At 46.5% G+C, this 21,321-nt stretch overlaps 1 protein-coding gene across 4 annotated transcripts in view; it reads right to left on the bottom strand.

Annotated features, from left to right (window-relative positions):
• Window positions 1-3,215: 3,215 nt before the first annotated feature.
• The window catches only part of ASTN2 (astrotactin 2), a 1,044,864-nt gene continuing 1,026,758 nt past the window's right edge, over window positions 3,216-21,321 (bottom strand). For all 4 annotated transcript variants that reach the window (XM_070375013.1, XM_070375014.1, XM_070375012.1 and 1 more), the window contains 2 exons: window positions 20,957-21,140; window positions 3,216-4,034 (listed from right to left, as the gene is read on the bottom strand). In XM_070375013.1, the coding sequence (XP_070231114.1) occupies window positions 3,797-4,034; window positions 20,957-21,140 (422 nt within the window). In that variant the 3' untranslated portion in view covers window positions 3,216-3,796. The remainder of the gene's footprint in view (window positions 4,035-20,956; window positions 21,141-21,321) is intronic.

Raw genomic sequence — 21,321 nt, 5'->3', positions numbered from 1 at the left:
CTCCCTGAATGGTAAATACCAGCATATGTCCATGAAGCCTGCCTAGAGAAGACACTTAAAGATTGTACAGAGGATGGGAGTCATGTATAGGCGTTTTCTTGTGCACCCCTACCACACACCTCTGTGTGTTCACAACTTCTCTATTTAGTGGTGGAAACCATATGGAAAGTCATCAGTGCCAGTACAGTGGGACCTGAGCTTCCCTGGCATTTTCTGTGGCAGCACATGAATCCATCTGGCTGTGCAGAGCCAGGGCACTGGATCCAGAAGCATCATTGGTACCTCAAGAATTTTTCTTTTCTCCGGAGAACATCTTAACAAATATTGGTTTAATCTGCTTGCCTGCAATGGCAAGCCACCCCACCCCCCAACACACCTGTCTCACCAGGCTTCTCAGTCTCACTTCTGAGGGCCTTGTGGTGACTGGGAATGGCAAGAGGCTCCAGAGAGCTGGGAAAAGGAGGCTGAAAGCAGGAAGGGCATGGACGGGAGAAAGAGCTGGGGACAGCCTGGTGGTGGATGTTCTCAGGGGCCAGCCGCCGTTGGCAGACTGGGCAGCTACCCAGAAGCCACAGCCATCTGTGAGAGCCTCAGAGAGAAGCACAGGCTTCTTGCGGCTGTTGCTATTGGGTTGTGTGTGTGTGCAGTCACTGCTCAGCTGTGTCTGACTCTTCATGACTCCATGGACTGTAGCCTTCCAGGCTCTTCTGTCCATGAGATTTCCTAAGCAAGAATACTGGAGCAGCTTGACATTTTCTCCTCCAGGGGATCTTCCCAACCTGGGGATTGAACCTGCATCTCCTGTACTGGCAGGCAGATTCTTTACCACTGGGCCACCTGGGAAGGGAGAAAGACCCTACCATATATTGTGCTGGGTGCATTACAACTGCTATCATACCCAAACCTCATAACAGCCCCATGAGAACAGACTGACATGTACCCCATTTGGCTGATGGGGACACTGACATCAAATCACTCATCCAAGGGCAATAGCTGGTGAATGGTGGCAGATTCAGATTCAAACAATTGGGTTCAGATCACAGCCCCAGAACACTGGGGAGCTTAACTTTATGCAACTGTTGAGCTAACCCTTTCCTCAGATTGTGTCAGGACAATGGAAACTACAGCAATGGGGGAAGGCCTGGGACCTAGGGTTCAGGAAAGCATTACTGAAGGTGATACAGGAAAGTATCGTTAAACACGATAGCAATTTTGAATAGAGCCTGGAAATGCTACAGAGTGAATGTTTGTGTTCTAATCTCCACTATGCTGGTGTTTAAAGGTGGGACCTTTAAGAGATGATTAGGTCATGAGGGTGGTGCCCTCACAAATGGGATGTGTGCTCTTTTGAGAGACCCCAGAGACATCCCTCTCCCCTTCTGCTGCATGAGGACACCTCAAGAAGACGGCTGCCTACGAACTCACCAGCTCTCACCAGACACCAAATCTGCTGATGCCTTGACCTTGGATTTTCCAGCTTTCAGAACTATGAAAAACAAGTTTGTATTCTTTATAAGTCACCTAGTCTATGGTGCTCTGTTATACCATAACTAAGACAGGTAAGTACTCAGTGAATCATAACTATTCCTTTTCTTTTCATCCTCCTTTTAAGATGTTTGTTCTTCTCTGAATATACTATCCTTGGAAGGAAAAGAGTCATCTCCTTAGTGGGAATGTATCCATCTAAATTCCACCTATGTGCCCTAAGTCACTTCAGTCACGTCTGACTCTTTGTGACCCCATGGACTGTAGCCCGCCAGGCTCCTCCATCCATGGGGTTCTCCAACAAGAATACCGGAGTGGGTTGCCATGCCATCCTCCAAGGGACCTTCCTAACCTAGGAATGGAACCTGTACCTCTTATGTCTCCTGCTTTGACTGGAAAGTTCTCTACCAGTAGCACCACCTGGAAAGCCCTAAATCCCATCTATATACTTGCAGAAATGTAAATCCAATAACAGTAAAATTTCTTAAAAGAGCACCTTTGAGCTTAGATTGTTGGAGGTTGAGCAGATCTTTAGGCACCAGGGTCGTCTGGAAGAATCTCCTTCTGCTCTGTTTCCCCGTGTGGATTATTGGGATCATAGAGGGAAAAACAACTCAGCAGGTAGGTTTTTTGGGGGTTGGGAGAGATTATGGATGTCATCAGCACTCATCAAAATTAAGAAGGAAGCTAATTTTCAACTGCTTTTACTTTACTGATCTTCAGTATTTTCCCCTCTGAATTTCTAGTGTATTCCTCACTCTTTAACAGGTATCATGTCTGCATTATGAAATAACTGACCTGCATCCCATTTCTTCCAGCAAGCCAGCATCTCTGAGCTACTGCCAGGAGCTTAAGGACTTATAAAGCCTCTTTGTACTCATTACCCTCCCTGGGATGTAACACAACGGAAGTAGACAATTGCCACTTAAAAGGAGACTTAATGGTGGAGGGTTTCCCCCATTACCTCAAGATCCAATCTGCTATCACTTCTGGAGAATGACAGTAGTCACTCTCTGCAACGCCTTTTCCAGTCCGACCTCCATGCTGGCGCTGGAATGGTTTTTCTTCAAGAGCGTGCTGACTCCTCCGCTAATGTTGTGCAATGGTTCTCAGTTACTTGAAACATAGTCAGACTTTCTCTCCATGGCTTCCAATGCTCTGTCCAGCTCCCAGCCTTACCTCTCGCTTCTTCCTGTTTTGATCTCTATTCCCAACGAGAGTGCTTTCAGCCTTTGAATGGCTTTGCTGTTGTCCAGTCGCTCAGTTGTGTCCTGCTCTTTGGACCTCAGCACGCCAGGCTTCCCTGTCCTTCACCATCTCCCAGAGTTTGCTAAAACTCATGTCCATTGACTGACTTACCTTTCCTCTTATCTCTAGGCTTTTGTTCATGGTGTCCCACCTGCCTGGAGCTAATCCCCACCCCTTCCCCATCTTTCGGGTATTGGCATCACTTTTTCAAGAAAGCGTTTTGGAACCCCTTTCGTTTGTCTCATGACCCAGCAAGTAGTTCAAAGAGCCTCCATCCCTCCCTTACCACAGCCCAAAGTAACCAGCTGCTTCTCTATAATTTCTGATGCACTGTATGCTCCCTGATTACAGGGAGAATTTGTTCTTTAGCTGATTTCCCAGTGCCTGGTATATAGTAGAGAATCAATAAATACCTGTTGAGTGAATAAACAGAGGTCCCCCGTCAGTAAGAAACACGACCCAAGCAGAGAGAGAGAGAGACAATAGGAATTTTTAATGCATGGGAAGTCCTGCAGGGACTCTGGGCAGACCCACGGGGAGCAGGAAGAGGCAGGGGTCCTGCCAACCCAAACATGTCTGGAAAATGAACGTCCTAAAGACCCAAGCTTCCTCACTGCCAATGATCCTTGGGGCCTCCTTCCTGATGCTGAAGGGGGTCCAACTAGCTCTCCACAGGGCTCCTCCTGGGGTCCACGGCAGGAAGGAAGCCAGGGGGTGGATGGCAGGAGGAAGGAAGTAGAGGAAAGGCTGCTGGGTCTCCAACTGAAAGCTCCTGCCTCGGGACTGACCGCCATCCGTAAGAAAAAGTTTAAAAAGGAGAGACTTTGATAGAGTCAAATAATACCTTAGAAAAAATAAAAGCTGGGGACAAATGAAGAAATCCAGTGGTGACAAAGTTCTCCGTTGGCTATCCACAAGAGAGTCTGCTTTGGCCTTGCTGGCAAGCCTCCTCCGCCAAGCCCATCCTCAGGGTCCTCCACCCCCTGCCAGGCCCCGGATCCACGGGAGCACCGCTCGCCCTCCCCCGGAGAGTCCCTGTGCTCACGGAGGGCGGAGCCCGCCCTCACCGGCCCTTGGACTCCCCGTACGTGTTCCGGGCCATGGACACCATCTTCTCCTCACACGTGACTTTGGTGTCCTTGAGGATGCTGTACCACACCATACCCGCAGGCCGGACCTCCTCGCTGCGGCAGAAGAGGTAGGGCACGGTGTCCACACGGCTCTGGATGTAGGCGCTTCGCAGGAGGCTGGAACAGTGGCTGCTCACCCTCTCCAGCCGCCGGAGGATCAGGTGGGCCTTCCTGGAAGACAGGAGGGGACGGTGATGAAGCTGGAGGAGCCCAGGTCAAAGGATTAGGACTTCGAGGTGGTCAGTAAAGGTCAATGGATGGATGAGGGCTTCTTGTCCCAACAGTTTTCTAACTTTAAGTGTGATATTGTGAACACTTGTTCAAAAATCACTTTGGAATTTATCCTCAATTGTGCCATGTGCAAAAAGTGAAAGAGAGGACAATTTCATGGATACCAAGAGAGGAGGGGGGGTAGGATGGATTGAGAGATAGGGATTGACATATATATATATTATGGGCTTCCCTGGTGGCTCAGCTGGTAAAGAATCTGCCTGCAATGCGGGAGACCTGGGTTCAATCCCAAGGGGTTGGGAAGATCCCTTGGAGAAAGGAATAGCTACCCACTCCAGTATTCTGGCCTGGAGAATTCCATGGACTGTATAGTCCATGGGGTCACAAAGAGTTGGACACAACTGAGTGACTTTCACTTCCACTTTTGTGAATAAAATAGATAACTTATGAGAACCTACTGTATAGCATAGGGAATACTACTCAATGCTCTGCGGTGAACTAAATGGGGAGGAAATCCAAGAAATAGGGGATATATGCTTATATGTGTGGTTGATATGCTCATATCATTTTGCTGTATAGCAGAAACTAATGCAAAATTGTAAAGCAACTATAATAAAAAATAATAATAATAAAATAGAGAGAGGTGTAAGTTTTGACCTAACATATTCACTTCTACAATATAAAACATAATTTGTAGTTTTATTAAATTTGAAATGAGAAAAAAAAAACTTATAAGCCTTAGAACTCTGGCCAAGTAATAATTATTATAATGATGATAAATGACAAAAAGAATAATAACTAAAATAAATTAACACCACATGCTAGATGCTGGGTAAGCAATGTATATACACTTTAAAATCTGTATTTAACCTTTACGAAAACCCTGAAAATACTTTCCCCTTAGATTTAATGAGTATGGAACCCAAGTTCCAGAGAGATGACACCACTTAACCGAGCTCAAACATAAAGGTAACCACTGAAGTGGTCACCCACTAGGTCTGAACAGTCACCATGTCCCTCTCTGTCTGCTGTCTTACTGCTCTTCCCTCATACTGTTTTCTCACAGTCAGAAAAAAAAAAAAAAAAAGCTTACCTTCTGGGCTTTTACTTCATGAAAGCCTTTATATCTGTATCCCCAAATCAGACATCTCTCATTCTCCTTGTCTCTAAACAGTGATGGTAGCCTTACCTTCAGAAACTGGTTGTGAGATTAACTAAGAGAGATGCCCAAAGGCTGGCCTTGAGTACCCTTTGCTCTCAGCAAAGGGTAGCTTTTATTCCAGAGAACTGTTGTGATGATGTCTCAGGATCAAGGTCACACCGCACACTAGTCCTAGCAAGAATCGCCTTGGACTATGGTGATCATCATTAGGAATTTATCTAGAGCTCTTTATGTATCACCAAAGAGAGGCTCCTCAAGGAGATCTGATGGCTGCAGAGAAAATGAAGGCAAGTGTCTCTGAGATCACCCAGCCCAAGGTTTCTCAGCAGGACACTGTCGACATGTGGGCTGGGTCATCCTTTGCTGGAGGGGCAGTCATGCAGCATCCCTACACCTCCGCCTGCAAGATACCTGCTCCCACAGTCCAAGGCATAACAAGAAAACAGTGTCCAGACATTACCAAATATCCTCTGCCGAGCAAAATCACTCCATTTGAGGGCTTCCCTGGTGCTCTAGTGGTTAGGAATCCACCTTGCCATGTAGGGGGACACGGTTTTGGTCCCTGGTCCTGGAAGATCCCACATGCCACGGGGCAACTAAGCCTGCCCACCGGAACGCTGAAGCCCGCGTGCCCTACCACCTGAGCTCCACAACGAGAGAAGCCATGGCAGCAAGAAGCCCCAGCCCCGCAGCTAGAGAGTAGCTCCCACTCACCACAACTAGAGAAAGCCCATGTGCAATGATGACCTAGCACAGCAAAAATAAGTCAAAATTAAAAAAAAAAATCACCCCATTTGAGAACCAACAACATGGTCTCATGAAAGTTGTGGAAACGGAGGCTTCGAGAGGGTCACACCAGAAGTCAGCTTTGCCGTCCGGGTGTCTGTCTCCACATGGGATCCACTTCTGCTACATCTCCGCATCCTCAAGATGCCTGGAGATCCTGAGGGGCCACAGGCAAGGCCCTCTCCTGCTGTCCTCTGCATGCCCCTTGGAGACCCCCAGGAGGGAGGCATTTTACGACAGCAGACCCCACAAATGCGAGACTGTGTCAGGCACCTGCGTGGCGGCTGGAAAAGGGCCGGGCTTATGTGTGTAGGTCTTGTGGGCATGATTTATGAGGTGCCTTTCAAAAAGTCCTCTTTGTATAGCTCACCACTTGGGTGGAATATTTCCTGAGGTGCCAAGAATTCATAGCTTCATAATCACACTCGCCCCACAGGGCTCTCTCGCCTCTGGCAGGCGCCTCCCCGGGGTGGGGAGGGGAACCAGAGGGGCTTACTCCCAGCCCTCCTCATTTCAGCTCTTGCTCTGCTCCTTAGCAGCTCTGTGTCCTGGGGAACTTGAACATCTCCAAACCTGCTTCTTCCTTTGACGAGCGGGTTGGGGATGAAGTTAAAGGAGACAGAGTCATTGCTTGTACCTTTGCTGAGCATTAGTTGCACAGCAGAGTTCCCAATTCAGTAGGAAAGATACACAAGTGGAAAACTGCAAGGCAGGTGGCAAGAGCAACAATAAAATGAAATGTGGGAGCTGTGGGGAACAGAGGACAGTATCATGTGGGATTGGGAAATCCAGAAAGACTTCCTGGAAAGGGGGGAACTTGTGCTGAGTCTCCATGATGAGTAGGGTTTGGACAAAGAAGAGGGAAAAGGCATAACAGGAAGCCTAGGGAAAGTCACAGACAGAAGGGGTTTAGAGGTGGCAGATGGTGTGCAAGTGGGCTCACAGTGGGAAACTGGAGAAGTGGCAGGAGCCAGGCCACTGGAGCTTAGAAGCTGGGGCGTGGGTTGTATAGAGTAATGGTGACTGCTGAGGTTCGAATCTTGCCCCAGACACTTACTAGCTCTGTGATATTGAGGACATTGTTTCACAAACTGTGCCTCAGTTTTCTTACCCACAAATGGGAATAATGACTAGGTCTACTACAACGTAGGTAGTAGTGAAAGTTACTCAGTCCGACTCTTGCAAACCCATGGACTGTATGTAGCCTGCCAGGCTCCTCTGTCCATGGGATTCTCCAGGCAAGAATATACTGGAGTGGGTTGCCACTTCCTCCTCCAGGGGATCTTCCCAACCCAATCTAACCCAAGTCTCCTGCATTGCAGGCAGGTTCTTTACCAACTGAGCTATGAGAGAAGTCTACCACAAAGGTTGTTTTAAAAATGAAAGAAGAAATCAATGAATTTATAATCAGCCCTCCATAGGGGTAAGTGGGGACTTACTGAAGACTTCCAAGCAACAGTTTTCAGAGACAAAATGCTTAAAAACATTTCTGGCTGCGTTGAGGAGGATCGAACTGGGGGAGGGTAAGACCAGCAGAAAGGAACCAGGAAGAGACACATCCAAGTGTTGCTCATTTCTTGCCATTGTACTTAGGGATGCAGGCCTGCTTCTTTGCCTACTTTTAAAAAGCTACTTCTTCTGTTTCCTTGTTCATAAAATGGGGATCACATTTGTCCACATTATAGAGTTGAAGCAATAATTAAATAAGTTAATATGTGCAAAACTCTTAGTAGAAAGCATCATTAGCGCCGCCACCGCCGCCACCACCATGATTTGTATACTGATTTAAGCTTTGAGCACTTCTATAAGCCATTGCCAGGAGACAGATAGAAATAGTAACAGCTTCTAATGCAGAAGCAGAGTTCCAGGTTTGAGGATATGCTCGGAGCTATGGGAATATATCGGAGAAGGCGATGGCACCCTACTCTAGTACTCTTGCCTGGAAAATCCCATGGATGGAGGAGCCTGGTAGGCTGCAGTCCATGGGGTCGAGAAGAGTCGGACACGACTAAGCGACTTCACTTTCACTTTTCACTTTCATGTATTGGAGAAGGAAATGGCAACCCACTCCAGTGTTCTTGCCTGGAGAATCCCAGGGACAGGAGAGTCTGGTGGGCTGCCGTCTATGGGGTCGCACAGAGTCGGACACGACTGAAGCGACTTAGCAGCAGCAGCATGGGAATATATAAAGTGGACATTCAATTATTAATTTGGGGACTCAGTCAAATCTTCCCAGGGGGCATAACATCTGAGCTAGTTGTTCAAAGGTGACACAGGTAGATGGGAAGGCAGAGGAAGTTGCTCACTGGTTTAAAGAGAGCATAAACCATCAGTTTTTTTGAAATGGTTAGTGCAAAGAATGGGTGGGAGACGAGTCAGTTTGGTAGAGATCAGACCATCCAGACTCTTTTGAGCCATGGTAAAGTATTCTATTTTGAGGGCAATGGAGAGTCATTGTCTGATCTGCATGTGTGCACGCATGCTCAGTCATGTCCGACTCTTTGAGACCTCAGTGATTGCAGTCCACCAGGCTCCTCTGTCCATGAGATTCTCCAGGCAAGAATACTGGAGTGGGTTACCATTGCCTCCTCCAGGGGACCTTACTGATCCAGGGATTGAACCCACGTCTCCTGTGTCTCCTGCATTGGCAGGTGGATTCTTTACCACTGAGCCACCCGTGAAGCCCCTATTGTCTGATCTAGACAGCCACATAAGTCACAAATACAAAATGAGATTGGGGAGACAAGTCCTCTAAGATGTCCAAATGCTTTGTCTCCAAGGGCCCAGCCACTTCCATAGAGATAATCTTGGAACTCAACTGGACAAGCCTTTGTATAGATGGAAACTAAAGACTGAAATGAGAGAACAATTTTCCTAAAGGACCACCTTAAGTGAGTAACAAAAGCAAAACTAGAATCGGGGCTCTGAGTGTCTAGAGCTGAGATGAGATTTGGTTTTGAAGTCCCAGATTCAAATCCTAGTTCTATCACTTAGCTACATGGATCATGAGCAAGCTCTTCAACGCTACTAACTCCCAGTTACTGCATCAGTAAAATGAGAACAACAGTGTTTCTGGAGGATGAGAGGACCTGGGTGATTTGCTTAGTTCTCAGTAATGTTAGCCAAGATATTCTGCAGTGGAAAGGACATAGGCTCCAGAGTATGTTAGGGCAAGCCATTTCTTCTCTATGAGCCTCAGTTTCCTCATTTGTAAACTGGGGATAGAGATGCTTATTTTGTAGGACTGCCATAAGCGTCCAACAAGGAATTTTCACATAACAGGAACTAAACCAATGTTAGTTTGCTTAACTGTCTCCTGCTCTTTCTCCACTATACACGATGCTTCATTGAGATGTGCAATGAGACAAAGGCAAGAGAATTCAGAAGGTGAAGCCATGAAGAGAAGGGTTGGAGGTGTTCAGAGGCTGGAGCGGGGTGCCGGGTGAGAGACCAAGGTGAGATTGCTGGGTAATACATTGCAGGCAGTGGAGATTCATAAATCAAAGGCTAGGCATGCCCCCACGCTTTGCCTGGAGGGGGAAAGCACAGGTCAGAGTGACCACTTTTCTCAAACACCGGAAATGAAATCCTCCTCCTTGGATACAGGATGCGGGCCCAGCAGGATGGGAAGCCAGAGGGGAAGGAGGGACAGCGCACGTTAACCTGTCACTGTACCCGCAGCGAGACTGAGACAGGGATGGCTTGCGAAGGAGTCAGCGGCTGCGCTTGGACGCCGCTTCTCCGGGAACTGCAGGACCTTAAGTGACTACTCTTCCCAGCACCATTACCCACTTCGCTGTTGACACAGTTATTGGACAGAATCTAATTCTAAGGGAGCCATGGGATGGGGCAAAAGAGGAGAGACAGCAAGGGAACATTTCCGTTGGCCTCTCTCCCTAATCTCTGTCTCCTTGAGCTAAGCTTAAGTCTCTGTGTTAGCTGACCTCAAGCTTGATGAGAGTCAGTGGCACGGCACGGCTGCAAACAAACTGGAACACCACCTCTGGAAGCAGAGAGGGCAGATGCAGGGAAATAAGGTCTTCCATTTGAGCTGGCCTGTCAGGCCACAGCTGGAGAACCCCACTCGCTTCTGGTAAGAGTGACACATGCAAACTGCAGATCATGATGCGGAAGGTTGTCTCGAAAGCAAGTCTCCTGCAGAAGTGCCGCAAGTAGGAATCAGGTGTGTCCCTGAAGGGGGGCGGGCATTTAGGAAAATAGTTATGATGTTCTAGTAAATGAAAATAAGAGGGGAGAACCCTGAGGATCAGGGATGACAATGACGGCAGGCGACCGAGGACCCGCCAGGTGCCAGAAACCTAGGTAACATGATCTTCAGTGACACAGGAGCATCACATGGGCCTAAGGAAGTCACTGGGCAACTGGGCCAAGTGTTTATACATATTTGTTTACAATAAAAAAGTAAGAAATCTAGTTGGTCTTTATTTAACAGAGGGATAAATTAATGTGCGATAAATTCATATAATGAAGGAACCTTTAAAAAGCCAACATATGTGCATATGCATCTGTAAGAAAAGACTTGTGCTATTAAGTGTAAATAGGCAGAAAACAGAGCAAAACGAATGTATTTGATCAACATAGCAGAGTGGACAGAAGTGGAACTATGCGGTCTACAGATGTCAACATATCCTTAAGTCTGAACCAGTTTCCTTACTCATGAGCAGATCCGTGTCACATCCATATCGATCTCTGGAGAAATATGTGCACATTGTTACCAACTTTATCTCTGGGTAGAGACTAGGAGTCCAGGGAACAACATTTTAGTTTGCAATTTTATATATATATACACCTGTCTCATTTACACATTACAGAATGAACAAGAATTACTTTTAGGACAAAGTACAATAAAAGGCATTTCCATTTTGAAAACATGCATACATACACACATTTTTAAGCTGGTATGATGAATGTGTGCAATGAAGCCACGGTTTTATGGCTTCCCAGTGGTTCACTGGAGTTACTTTCAGAATATCCACATCCAGTTTAGCCTCAGACCACCCCCATTAAACAGAAAATCAGAAGCTCGGGTACTGCCGTGTAAATATATTTCCTCAACACCAGGTTTGAAATACGATTTGTAAGGTGACTAGCAAAAATATTTACATTTGGCTTTGTGTCCTTCTTGTTCTCTCATAAGAAACCATGAGGTCTTCCAAGAACTCATTTCTAAACTGATGGTAAGAATGACTAAATCTCAACAAACCCCAAAGTATTTCAGTTTGGAACAGATGGAAATTTCAACAACCTCAGATATGCAGATGATACCACCCTAATGGCAGAAAGAGAAGAGGAAGTAAAGAGCCTCTTGATGCAGGTGAAAGAAGAGAGTGAAAAAGCTGGCTTAAAATCCAGCACTCATAAAACTAAGATCATGGCCTCTGGTCCCATTACTTCATGGGAAATAGATGGGGAAAAAATGGAAACAGTGGCATATTTTCTTTTCTTGGGCTCCAAAATCACTGCACACAGTGACTGTAGCCATGAAATTCAGACACTTGCTCTTTGGAAGAAAAGCTATGACAAAGCATATTAAAAAGCAGAGACATCACTTTGCCAGCAAAGGTCCATATAGTCAAAGCTATGGTTTTTCCATATGGATGTGAGAGTTGGACCATAAAGAAGACTGATCGCCGAAGAATTGTTGCCTTCGAACTGTGGTGCTGGAGAAGACGCTTGTGAGTCCCTTGCACAGAAAGGAGACCAAACCAGTCAATCTTAAAGAAAATCAACCCTGAATATTCATTGAAAGGACTGATGCTGAAGCTGAAGCTCCAATACTTTGGCCACCTGATGCGAAGAGCCAACACATTAGAAAAGACCCTGATGCTGGGAAAGATTGAGGGCAGGAGGAGAAGAGGACGACAGAGGATGAGATGGTTGGACGGCATTACTGACTCAATGGACATGAGTTTGAGCAAACTCTGGGAGATGGTGAAGGTCCAGAAAGACTGGTGTGCGGCAGTCCATGGGGTCACAAGGAATCAGACACAATTTAGCAACTGAAGAAGATAATTATATACATGCTATATTATTAGTGGGGGATGTTCTGTGGGACATTTGTTCAGACTCATAGCGTGTCTTGCCCGTCTAAGACACTGTCAATTTTAAGACATGCTATTGATTTAATAACAGCCTTTCAAGAAATGAAGAAAGAATGCAACATAATGTGCACATCGATTGTGCACAGTCGATCTTGATTTCTGAAATGTCAAAATATGCAGGAAAAAAAAAATGAAAATGCGTCTGCAATGATAGGAGTATGGTTCTAGGAGCCTAAGGTTGCTCTTGTTTCCAACATCCTAGAAATTCCAAGACAGTGAATCCAAGATATCCAAGGAGAGAGCTCACATCATCTTGGACGGAAGAATGTGTACTGACATCCCAGGCTTGGGTATTTTCACAAAGAACAAAGCAGTGACAATTCATAACAGGCTCTAATCCTTTTCAGGTGGGAAATCCTTCTTGTCTGGTTATGTTTAGAAACAGCCTAGAGTGAATCAAGCCTGGAATGATTTCTGTTATCTATTAGCCATGTCCGCCATGGAAACAACAGGGGCTGATAACAGAAATACAGCGTCTCTACCATAAATGAGATGAAAAGACAACCCTCAGAATGGAAGAAAATAGTAGCAAATGAAGCAAGTGACAACAGACTAATCTCCGAAATACACAAGCAGCTCGTGCAGCTCAACGTCAGAAAAACAAACCGCCCACTCAAAAAACGGGTACAAGACCTAAGCAGGCAGTTCTTTGAAGAAGACATACAGATGGCCAATTAACACATGAGAAGAGCTCAGCATCATTCATGATTAGAAAGATGCAAATCAAACCTACAATCAGAATGGCCATCCTCAAAAAATCTACAAACAATAAACGCGGAAGAAGATGTGGAGAAAAGGGAAACCTTTGGCATAGTTGGTGGGAATGTAAACTGATATAGCCACTCTGGAGAGCAGTATGGAGATTTCTTTAAAAACTGGGAATAAAACTACCATATGACCCGGCAATCCCACTACTGGGCATATACCCTGAGGAAACCATAATTCAAAAAGACACCTGTGTACTCCACTGTTCATTGCAGCACTCGTTACCCCAGCCAGGCCATGGGAGGCAATTTAGATGTCCATTGACAGATGAGTGGATAAAGAAGCTGTGGTACATAGATACAATGGAATGTTACTCAGCCATAAAAAGGAATGAACTTGTGTCAATTCTAGTGAGGTGGACAAACCCAGAGCCTAGTATGCAGAGTGAAGTCCATCAGAAAGAGAAAAACAAATATCATATATTAACACATAAAGATGGAGTCTGGAAAAATGATACTGATGAAAGTATTTGCAGGGCAGGAATAGAGACACAGACACAGAGAAGAGACTTGTGGACACAGCAGAGGAAGCAGAGGGTGGGACAAATTCAGAGCAGCAGTAAAGAACATACATTCAGTTCAGTTCAGTCGCTCAGTCGTGTCCGAATCTTTGCGACCCCATGAATCACAGCACACCAGGCCTCCCGTCCATCATCAACTCCCGGAGTTCACTCAGACTCACGGCCATCGAGTCAGTGATGCCATCCAGCCATCTCATCCTCTGTCGTCCCCTTCTCCTCCTGCCCCCAATCCCTCCCAGCATCAGAGTCTTTTCCAATGAGTCAACTCTTCACATGAGGTGGCCAAAGTACTGGAGTTTCAGCTTTAGCATCATTCCTTCCAAAGCAATCCCAGGGCTGATCTCCTTCAGAATGGACTGGTTGGATCTCCTTGCAGTCCAAGGGACTCTCAAGAGTCTTCTCCAACACCACAGTTCAAAAGCATCAATTCTTCGGCGCTCAGCCTTCTTCACAGTCCAACTCTCACATCCATACATGACCACAGGAAAAACCATAGCCTTGACTAGACGGACCTTTGTTGGCAAAGTAATGTCTCTGGTTTTCAATATGCTATCTAGGTTGGTCATAACTTTCCTTCCAAGGAGTAAGTGTCTTTTAGTTTCATGGCTGCAGTCACCATCGGCAGTGATTACCATATGCAAAATAACTGGTGAGAAGTTGCTGTATAACAGGGAACTCAACCTAGGGCTCTGTGACAACCCAGAAAGGTGGGGTAGGAGGGGTTCAAGAAGGTGGGGACATATGTATACTCATGATTGAGTCACGTGGCAGAAATTTCTGTATGGCAGAAATCAATACAACGTTGTAAAGCAATTATCTGCTAGTTAAAAAAATATGTATACGTATATAACTGAGTTTAAAAAAAAAGAAAATAAAGATATTTTGAAAAATGTAGCAAATATTTTCAAATTAATTAATGTAAAAGTGATTTGTAAAATGTAAATAAAGCATTATATGATATAAAGAAAAACAGAAATATGTAGACATACATTTACTCTAGACAGATCAATTTCACTGAAACAGAATCTCTTCAAGTGCTGACTCTCTTCTCTCTCTCCATCAGACATACCTGAGAGGATTGAGAAGCTCAGGAGTGGTCAAGGGTATTTGATTGGAGCAAATTCTGACCCCTGACCACCTATAAGCAAAGTTTTTCAGGTCTCCCAATAGGAACCGTATGGCTGGGACAGCTGGGTGTCAGCAGGTCTTCTCTGAGCGTTGTTTGCAGGAACCTGTGGTTGCCATGGGAACCAAGCTCCAGAGGACATTGACCTGATGGATTTAGGCAGCAGTAAGAGTCACCCTTTTGTCACCAAATTTTATAGGGGTACCCAACCAAAGATCCAAGGAGAAGCAGAGAACATTTGGGGGCTTGGTGGTTAGAGGCCAACAAAATCCTAACAGAGTTCATCTCATGATACTAGGGTGCTCCTGGAAAAACTCTTACTGTCCTAGCCATCCTGGGTTCCTGAAGAACATGCCATGCTGGGCTAGAGGTGAAAGGACACTTTTGGTGTGTCTCTTCTCTGGTTTCTATGACCTTCAGGCTGCCTGGTTCCCTCTCTGCAGCTGGAAGGGACCTTGGAGTCCAGCCCTTTTGTGTTGTAAATGAGGCCCAGAGGGGAGAGGCAACTTGTCCAAGGTTACACAGCAAGCTGGTGATGAAGCTAGAACAGAAACCCAAGGCAGGGTCTTGCCCTTTCTCCTTCACACCTGGATGTTCTGCAGACTTGCTAACATTTGAGAGGCTGGTACATCTACCCACAAGGATCCTCTCTTTAAAACACTGACCCAGCTTTTGGAAGAAAAATGACTCATGAATAGGGCTCATAAAGAGCCATTATGATATGACTTCAGCTGCCGTCTTCGGCCTTCCCTTCTCCTCCTCACCCTGAACTCTCCACTCCCCTGAGATTTGTCCTTCCTGACTGAAGTATATTCTCTTACCCTGCCCTCTCTCACTCCTGGGGCTTCCCTGATGCCTCCGTGGTAAAGAATCTGCCTGCAATGCAGGAGACGCAGGAGATGAGGGCTCGATCCCTGGGTCAGGAAGATCCCCTGGAGGAGGAGAAGGAAACCCACTCCAGTATTATTGCCTAGAGAATTCCCTGGACAGAGAAGTCTGGTGAAATACAGTCCATAGGGTCACAAAGAGTCGGATACAACTGAGTACACACACACACACGTGCACACACACACACACCCTTGCACTGGTTGTTCCTTCTAACGAGAGCACGCCTCCCCTCCCACCTTTAGGATTCCTGCTTATTCTGGACTTGTGAGCAGACACTCACTGTCCTCTCCAGGAACTCTTCCTCGAGCTCCAGGATTAGCTGCACCAACAGCTGCACCTAGACCCTTGTCACTCAAAGCAGGGCTTTTAGACCAGTAACACTGCTGCTGCTAAGCCGCTTCAGGCGTGTCCGACTCTGTGCGACCCCACAGACGGCAGCCCACCAGGCTCCCCGTCCCTGGGATTCTCCAGGCAAGAACACTGGAGTGGGTTGCCATTTCCTTCTCCAATGCATGAAAGTGAAAAGTGAAAGTGAAGTCGCTCAGTCGTGTCCGACTCCTAGCGACCCCACAGACGGCAGCCCACCAGGCTCCTCCGTCCCTGGGATTCTCCAGGCAAGAACACTGGAGTGGGTTGCCATGTATCACCTAAGAACTTGTCAGAAATGCAGATGCTCAAGCCCATTCCAGGACACGGAGTTGATCTAAATTGTAACCAGACCTCCAAGTAATTCTCCTGCACACGAAAGTCTGACAGACATTGCTCTAAAATGCGCTGCCCACCCCCTTTATCACATGCTTCTTGTGACGTATTTCAGTCTTTTTCTCACTAGATGCAAAGCCTGTCAAAGATAGGAGCTGTCTTCTTCTGGCCCAAGGTCTGGCACATAGCAAGTGCAATAAAAGAATCAATGACTCTATAAATTAATAAGTGAGGGTCTCTTCAAGTCTCTCAATATTGGCAAGGGCAATGCATTTCTTGATAATGTTATTTCTAAGCCAGAAAAATTTAGATTTTATAGAGTTCAGTTGTTTCCAATTGTGGTCCTTGATAGCTCAGGTAGACCTCATGGATCCTTGGGATTGGAGCGGGGAAGCTGAAGAGGAGACCCAGCAAGGGGGCTCCAGGTCACGGCCTCTAACTCCTACCAGAACAGCTCTGTAGTCATCCGGCTTACACATCCACTCATCCCATTATCCGATTATTCAATAAGTCATGGTTTATCACCTGAGTGGATAGGACATTAAGTATAAACTATAAATTGACATTGTGGTGGGGATAATATCTTAGAGATAAGATATTACACATAAGTAAGCCCATAAGTGGACTTCCTTGGTGGCTCAGTAGGTAAAGAATCTACCTGCCAGTGCAGGGACACAGAAGACATGGGTTCTATCCCCAGGTTGGGAAGACCCCGTGGAGAAGGAAATGGCAACCCACTTCAGTATTCTTGCCTGAGAAACCCCATGGATAGAGGAACTTGGCAGGCCATAGTCCACAGGGTCACAAGAGTCAGACATAACTAAGTGACTAAACCACCACCACCATGAAATAGATAAGCAATATAAGATACTAAACTAGTAGCTACAACACATAAAATTAAAACCTGAGGGTGTGATAGAGTAGAAATTTTAGAAGTTTCCCTGAGGAGTTGGCATTCTAGCTAAGAGCTGGGGCTCTTTGTAAGCTTTATTTAGAAAACAGGTTTTTCACTGCTTAAAAAAAAAAAAAGAAAAGAGAGAAAGTCTCTTCATCTTTATAGATGAAGAGACTCAGGCCCAGAGAGACCAAGGCTGCCTGGTGAGTTTATCAGCAGTGCCAGGATGGATCAGGATGCAGCTGTCTTGATTCCCGCTCGTGCAAGCGTGGGGCATCAGGGAAACCTCACATTCCCTCCAGAGACTAGAAAGACCTAAGAAGGAGGAAGCTGGGTGGCACAGGCGGGGTTTGGCAGACAGTGGCTGGTGACCAGCTGGCTGGAGGTGAGCGGGTTATCACTGTCCATTACTGAGTGGGTTGTTCTGCCTCTTTGAGTGACCAGAAAGGCTTTCCAGAAGATTGATGTCCTGGAGGGTCTTAAAGGATCCCAGAAGATGATAAAGACAAAGTCGAGAGTGAAGCTCTGGTTTAGCTTCCACCCAAATTCCCTGAAGCCTGTGGGAAAGCCCAATAAAGGGAGAACGCCTTCCTCCGTGCCTGGGCAAGATGCTAGCCGAGGTGACTCATGCCGCAGCTTTCATCTGAGGCTCTGTGCTCCTGTCTGTCTGTCTGCTCTCTTTTAGCCTTTATCTAACAGAGAGGGAGACAGTTACAAACCCAGGATCCAACAGAACAGATAAGGTCTGCCCCGGGGAAAGACCCCTTTTATCCCTCGACGGAGCCTTGAATTCTTCGAAGGTTACTGCACGTGTTGCAAGGGCTCGGGGTGAAAGCTCAGGGCAGAAGCAGACCCCACAGCAAACTCTGTGTGCCTCCGTGCCGCTCATTTAACCCCGTGGGGGCCTCCAATTCCTTTCCATTCATAAACTGGGGAGGATACCCTATTTTGTCTGTTTTACAGGGTAATTTTAAAGCTATTTCAAGCATAACACGCTGCCCACTAAGTACTTCAGGAAGTCATGCAATTCTCTCCAGTACCACTGACATGATCCTGGCCTGGAGCACTGCACTCTGTCTCCTGGATTTAGTATCACAACAGCCTCTGGGGCCTCCCTGCCTCCCTCTGGTCAGGACTGCTCTAGTCCGGGCTGCCAGTGGCTGTCAGAGGGATCTTTTTCCCTTGAAGATCTGATAACATCTCCCCCTGTGAAAAACACTTGAAAAGCTTCCCATTACCCTAGAGAGATAATCCAAACTCTTTAACCCTGCTTAAAGGGCATTCGGAACTGGCCTCTGCTGACCTCTCCTGTCTTATCTCTTCCCACTCCTGCTGTCACACATTTTGCTCCGACTGCACAGAAATTCTTTCAGTTCCTCCACAAGCAGTGTTTACCAAAGTGTGGAAGGGGTTCCCCTGGGGCAGGAGAAAGGATTTTAGGTGGTACTCAGGAAGATCACACGTCCAGTATTAAACAACAATGAATCACAACGGGGAAAAGCATTTAGATTCCCTTTTTCAATCCCTTGCCCTCCTCCAGATTACTTTCAGAGGGAAAGGTTTAATTCGGGACTGTGTTTTAAAGTGCTTCTCTAACACTCACTAATCTTCCCTTTTAAAAGGAAAGCCTCAGGCTCTGCAAGGCTTAAACTGCATTGTTTTCTGGTATTTTGTTTTTCTTCCATTGTACTGAATGCTTAAGTTTAATTTTTATTAAGGGTAGACGGGGCTCGTCTTCCCTTTACACAGTGATACGGTGCTTTCTTTTCAACTATACTTGCAATAAGCGGGCCTAAGGACAAAACAGAAAATAAAGTGCAGACAGTATGGGAATACGGTAAAAATCATAAAGTGAAAGTGTTCGTCGCCCAGTCACGTCTGACTCTTTGCGACCCTTTGGACTGCAGCCCGCCAGGCTTCTCTGTCCATGGGATTCTCCAGGAAAGAATACTGGAGTGGGCTGCCATTCCTTCTCCAGAGGATCTTCCCCAGCCCAGGTATCAAACCCAGGTCTCCTGCATGGCAGGCAGATTCTTTACCATCTGAGCCACTAGGGAAGCCCACAATAATCATAAAGGTGGAGGCAAAGGATAATTTCAGAATTTACGAGGTTTTAAGCCCTGCTCTACATAGTATTGTACCTCTACATCTCACAGGCTACTCCTGTGGCCCCAGACCTCTGGTCTTCTTCTTCCACGTGCCTGACCCCAACTCACCCCGTAGGCCTCACAGTCTCAGTTCTCGGGAGGGCTTCACTGGGTTACCCAGGCTGGGTGCCTGGGCCTCGCGTCCCCAAAGGGCTCCTCTCTGTCCTTTCGACCCTTATTACTCCTATTCTATTTTTTTAATTGGAAGAAAATTGCTTTACAATGTTGTATTGGTTTCCGCCATACGACAACACAAATTAGTCATAATTATATATATCTCCTCTCCTTCTTGAGTCTCTTCCCCTGCTTCCCATTCCACCTCTGTAGGTGGTCACAGAGCACGAGGCTGTACTCCCTGTGTTATACAGCAGCTGTCTATTTTATGCATGATAGCATATATATGTCAGTGCTCCTTCTTCAGTTTGTCCCATCCTCTCCTTCCCCGGCTGTGTACACAGGTCTTTTCTCTATGTCTGCATCTCCATTCCTTCCCTGCCAAAAGGCTCATCAGTACTATTTGTCTAGATTCCATATATATGCATGGATGCTTAGTCGCGTCCGACTCTTTGCGACCCCATGAATCGCAGCACGCCAGGCCTCCCTGTCCATCACCAACTCCTGGAGTTCAACCAGACTCACGTCCATCGAGTCAGTGATGCCATCCAGCCACCTCATCCTGTCGTTCCCTTCTCCTCCTGCCCCCAATCCCTCCCAGCATCAGAGTCTTTTCCAATGAGTCAGCTCTTCGCATGAGGTGGCCAAAGGACTGGAGTTTCAGCTTTAGCATCATTCCTTCCAAAGAACACCCAGGACTGATCTCCTTTAGGATGGACTTGTTGGATCTCCTTGCAGTCCAAGGGACTCTCAGGAGTCTTCTCCAACACCACAGTTCAAAAGCATCAATTCTTTGGCGCTCAGCCTTCTTCACAGTCCAACTCTCACATATATGCATTACTATACTATATTGGTTTTTCCTATTCTTTGCAACTGCTTAATTATGTGGAACAGTGAGCTACACGTAGGTAGGGACTGCTTCTGCCTTTTTAACAGTGCATAACCAACAACCAACCTAAGAAGGGGGCTGTTGATCTGTGTGGAATGAATGAGTGGATATCACTGCTGGGTGCAGGATGTGAAACACAGCCCCCACTGCAGAGCTACTTCGGGAAGCTTCAGAGGATACTGACTGTGTGTCAGTTATGGGTGACTCCTCTATAGCACCTGTCACTGTGGCTGGCATAGTCACTGCCGGTGACAAAAAAAAAAAAAAAAAAATCGCGCCTTAATACATGTTGAATTTGTGAATGCATTTAGTCATGGTCACTAGTGGACTTTATTCCAGAAAAAAAAAAAAAGACAACTCGGATTTCTTATGAAAGAGAAGGAAAAGCCCTAGATTAGGGTCCATGACCCTGCCACTGCTCTTCTATGACGTTGGTTAGGACATATGTCCTCAAGGAGGCTACGTTTCCCATTTCTAAAACTGAAAGTGGAAGGTAAGGGGACTGACTGAAAGAGCGCTGAAGTCTCTCTCTTATCTAACATTCCAGAAGTCCAAGAAGCTAAAATTCCCAGATTCTTTCATTCTCCTTACCCGCTTCCCACCTTGAGTCCTGACATGACTTGAGTGACTGCCTCCCTTCTTTATTTCCTAAAGCCCATTATCAGCCTATGGAGAAAAGGCTCCAATAAAGTCAAATGGGAACAGGGAGCATCTACTGCTCTGCTCACACTCACGCACCCACCTACCTGGGCCCCAGCTCGTCCTCGCTCCTCCAGACAAAATCGCCGAACTTCTCATAGTGTGAGTTGTAGTGGTGCTGGACGCGGAACAGCGTGGAGGCAGACACTTCCATCAGCGTGTTGTAGGCGGCCTGCTGCTCCTTGCCGCTCGTGTACCCATTGTACAGGTTGTAGATCTTGTCAGCTATCTCTGGGGGAGAGGAGGAAGTGCAGGCACAGATCACGGGACGGGAGGAAAAGGGGAGGATGGAGGCATGCCTCACAACTAGGAAGGCGTATTCAAGCAGGAGTTCACCTGTGTGGTCTTTGGGGCAAATAAACCTTCATTCCATCCTGAATATATCATTGACCAGTTGTATTCCATTTTCTTA

This window comes from Bos mutus, chromosome 8 (genome assembly GCF_027580195.1).
Source record: "Bos mutus isolate GX-2022 chromosome 8, NWIPB_WYAK_1.1, whole genome shotgun sequence".
Classification (NCBI taxonomy): Eukaryota; Metazoa; Chordata; class Mammalia; order Artiodactyla; family Bovidae; genus Bos; species Bos mutus.
The sequence above is the reverse complement of the archived record's forward strand: the minus strand, read 5'-3'. Positions and strand labels throughout refer to the sequence as shown.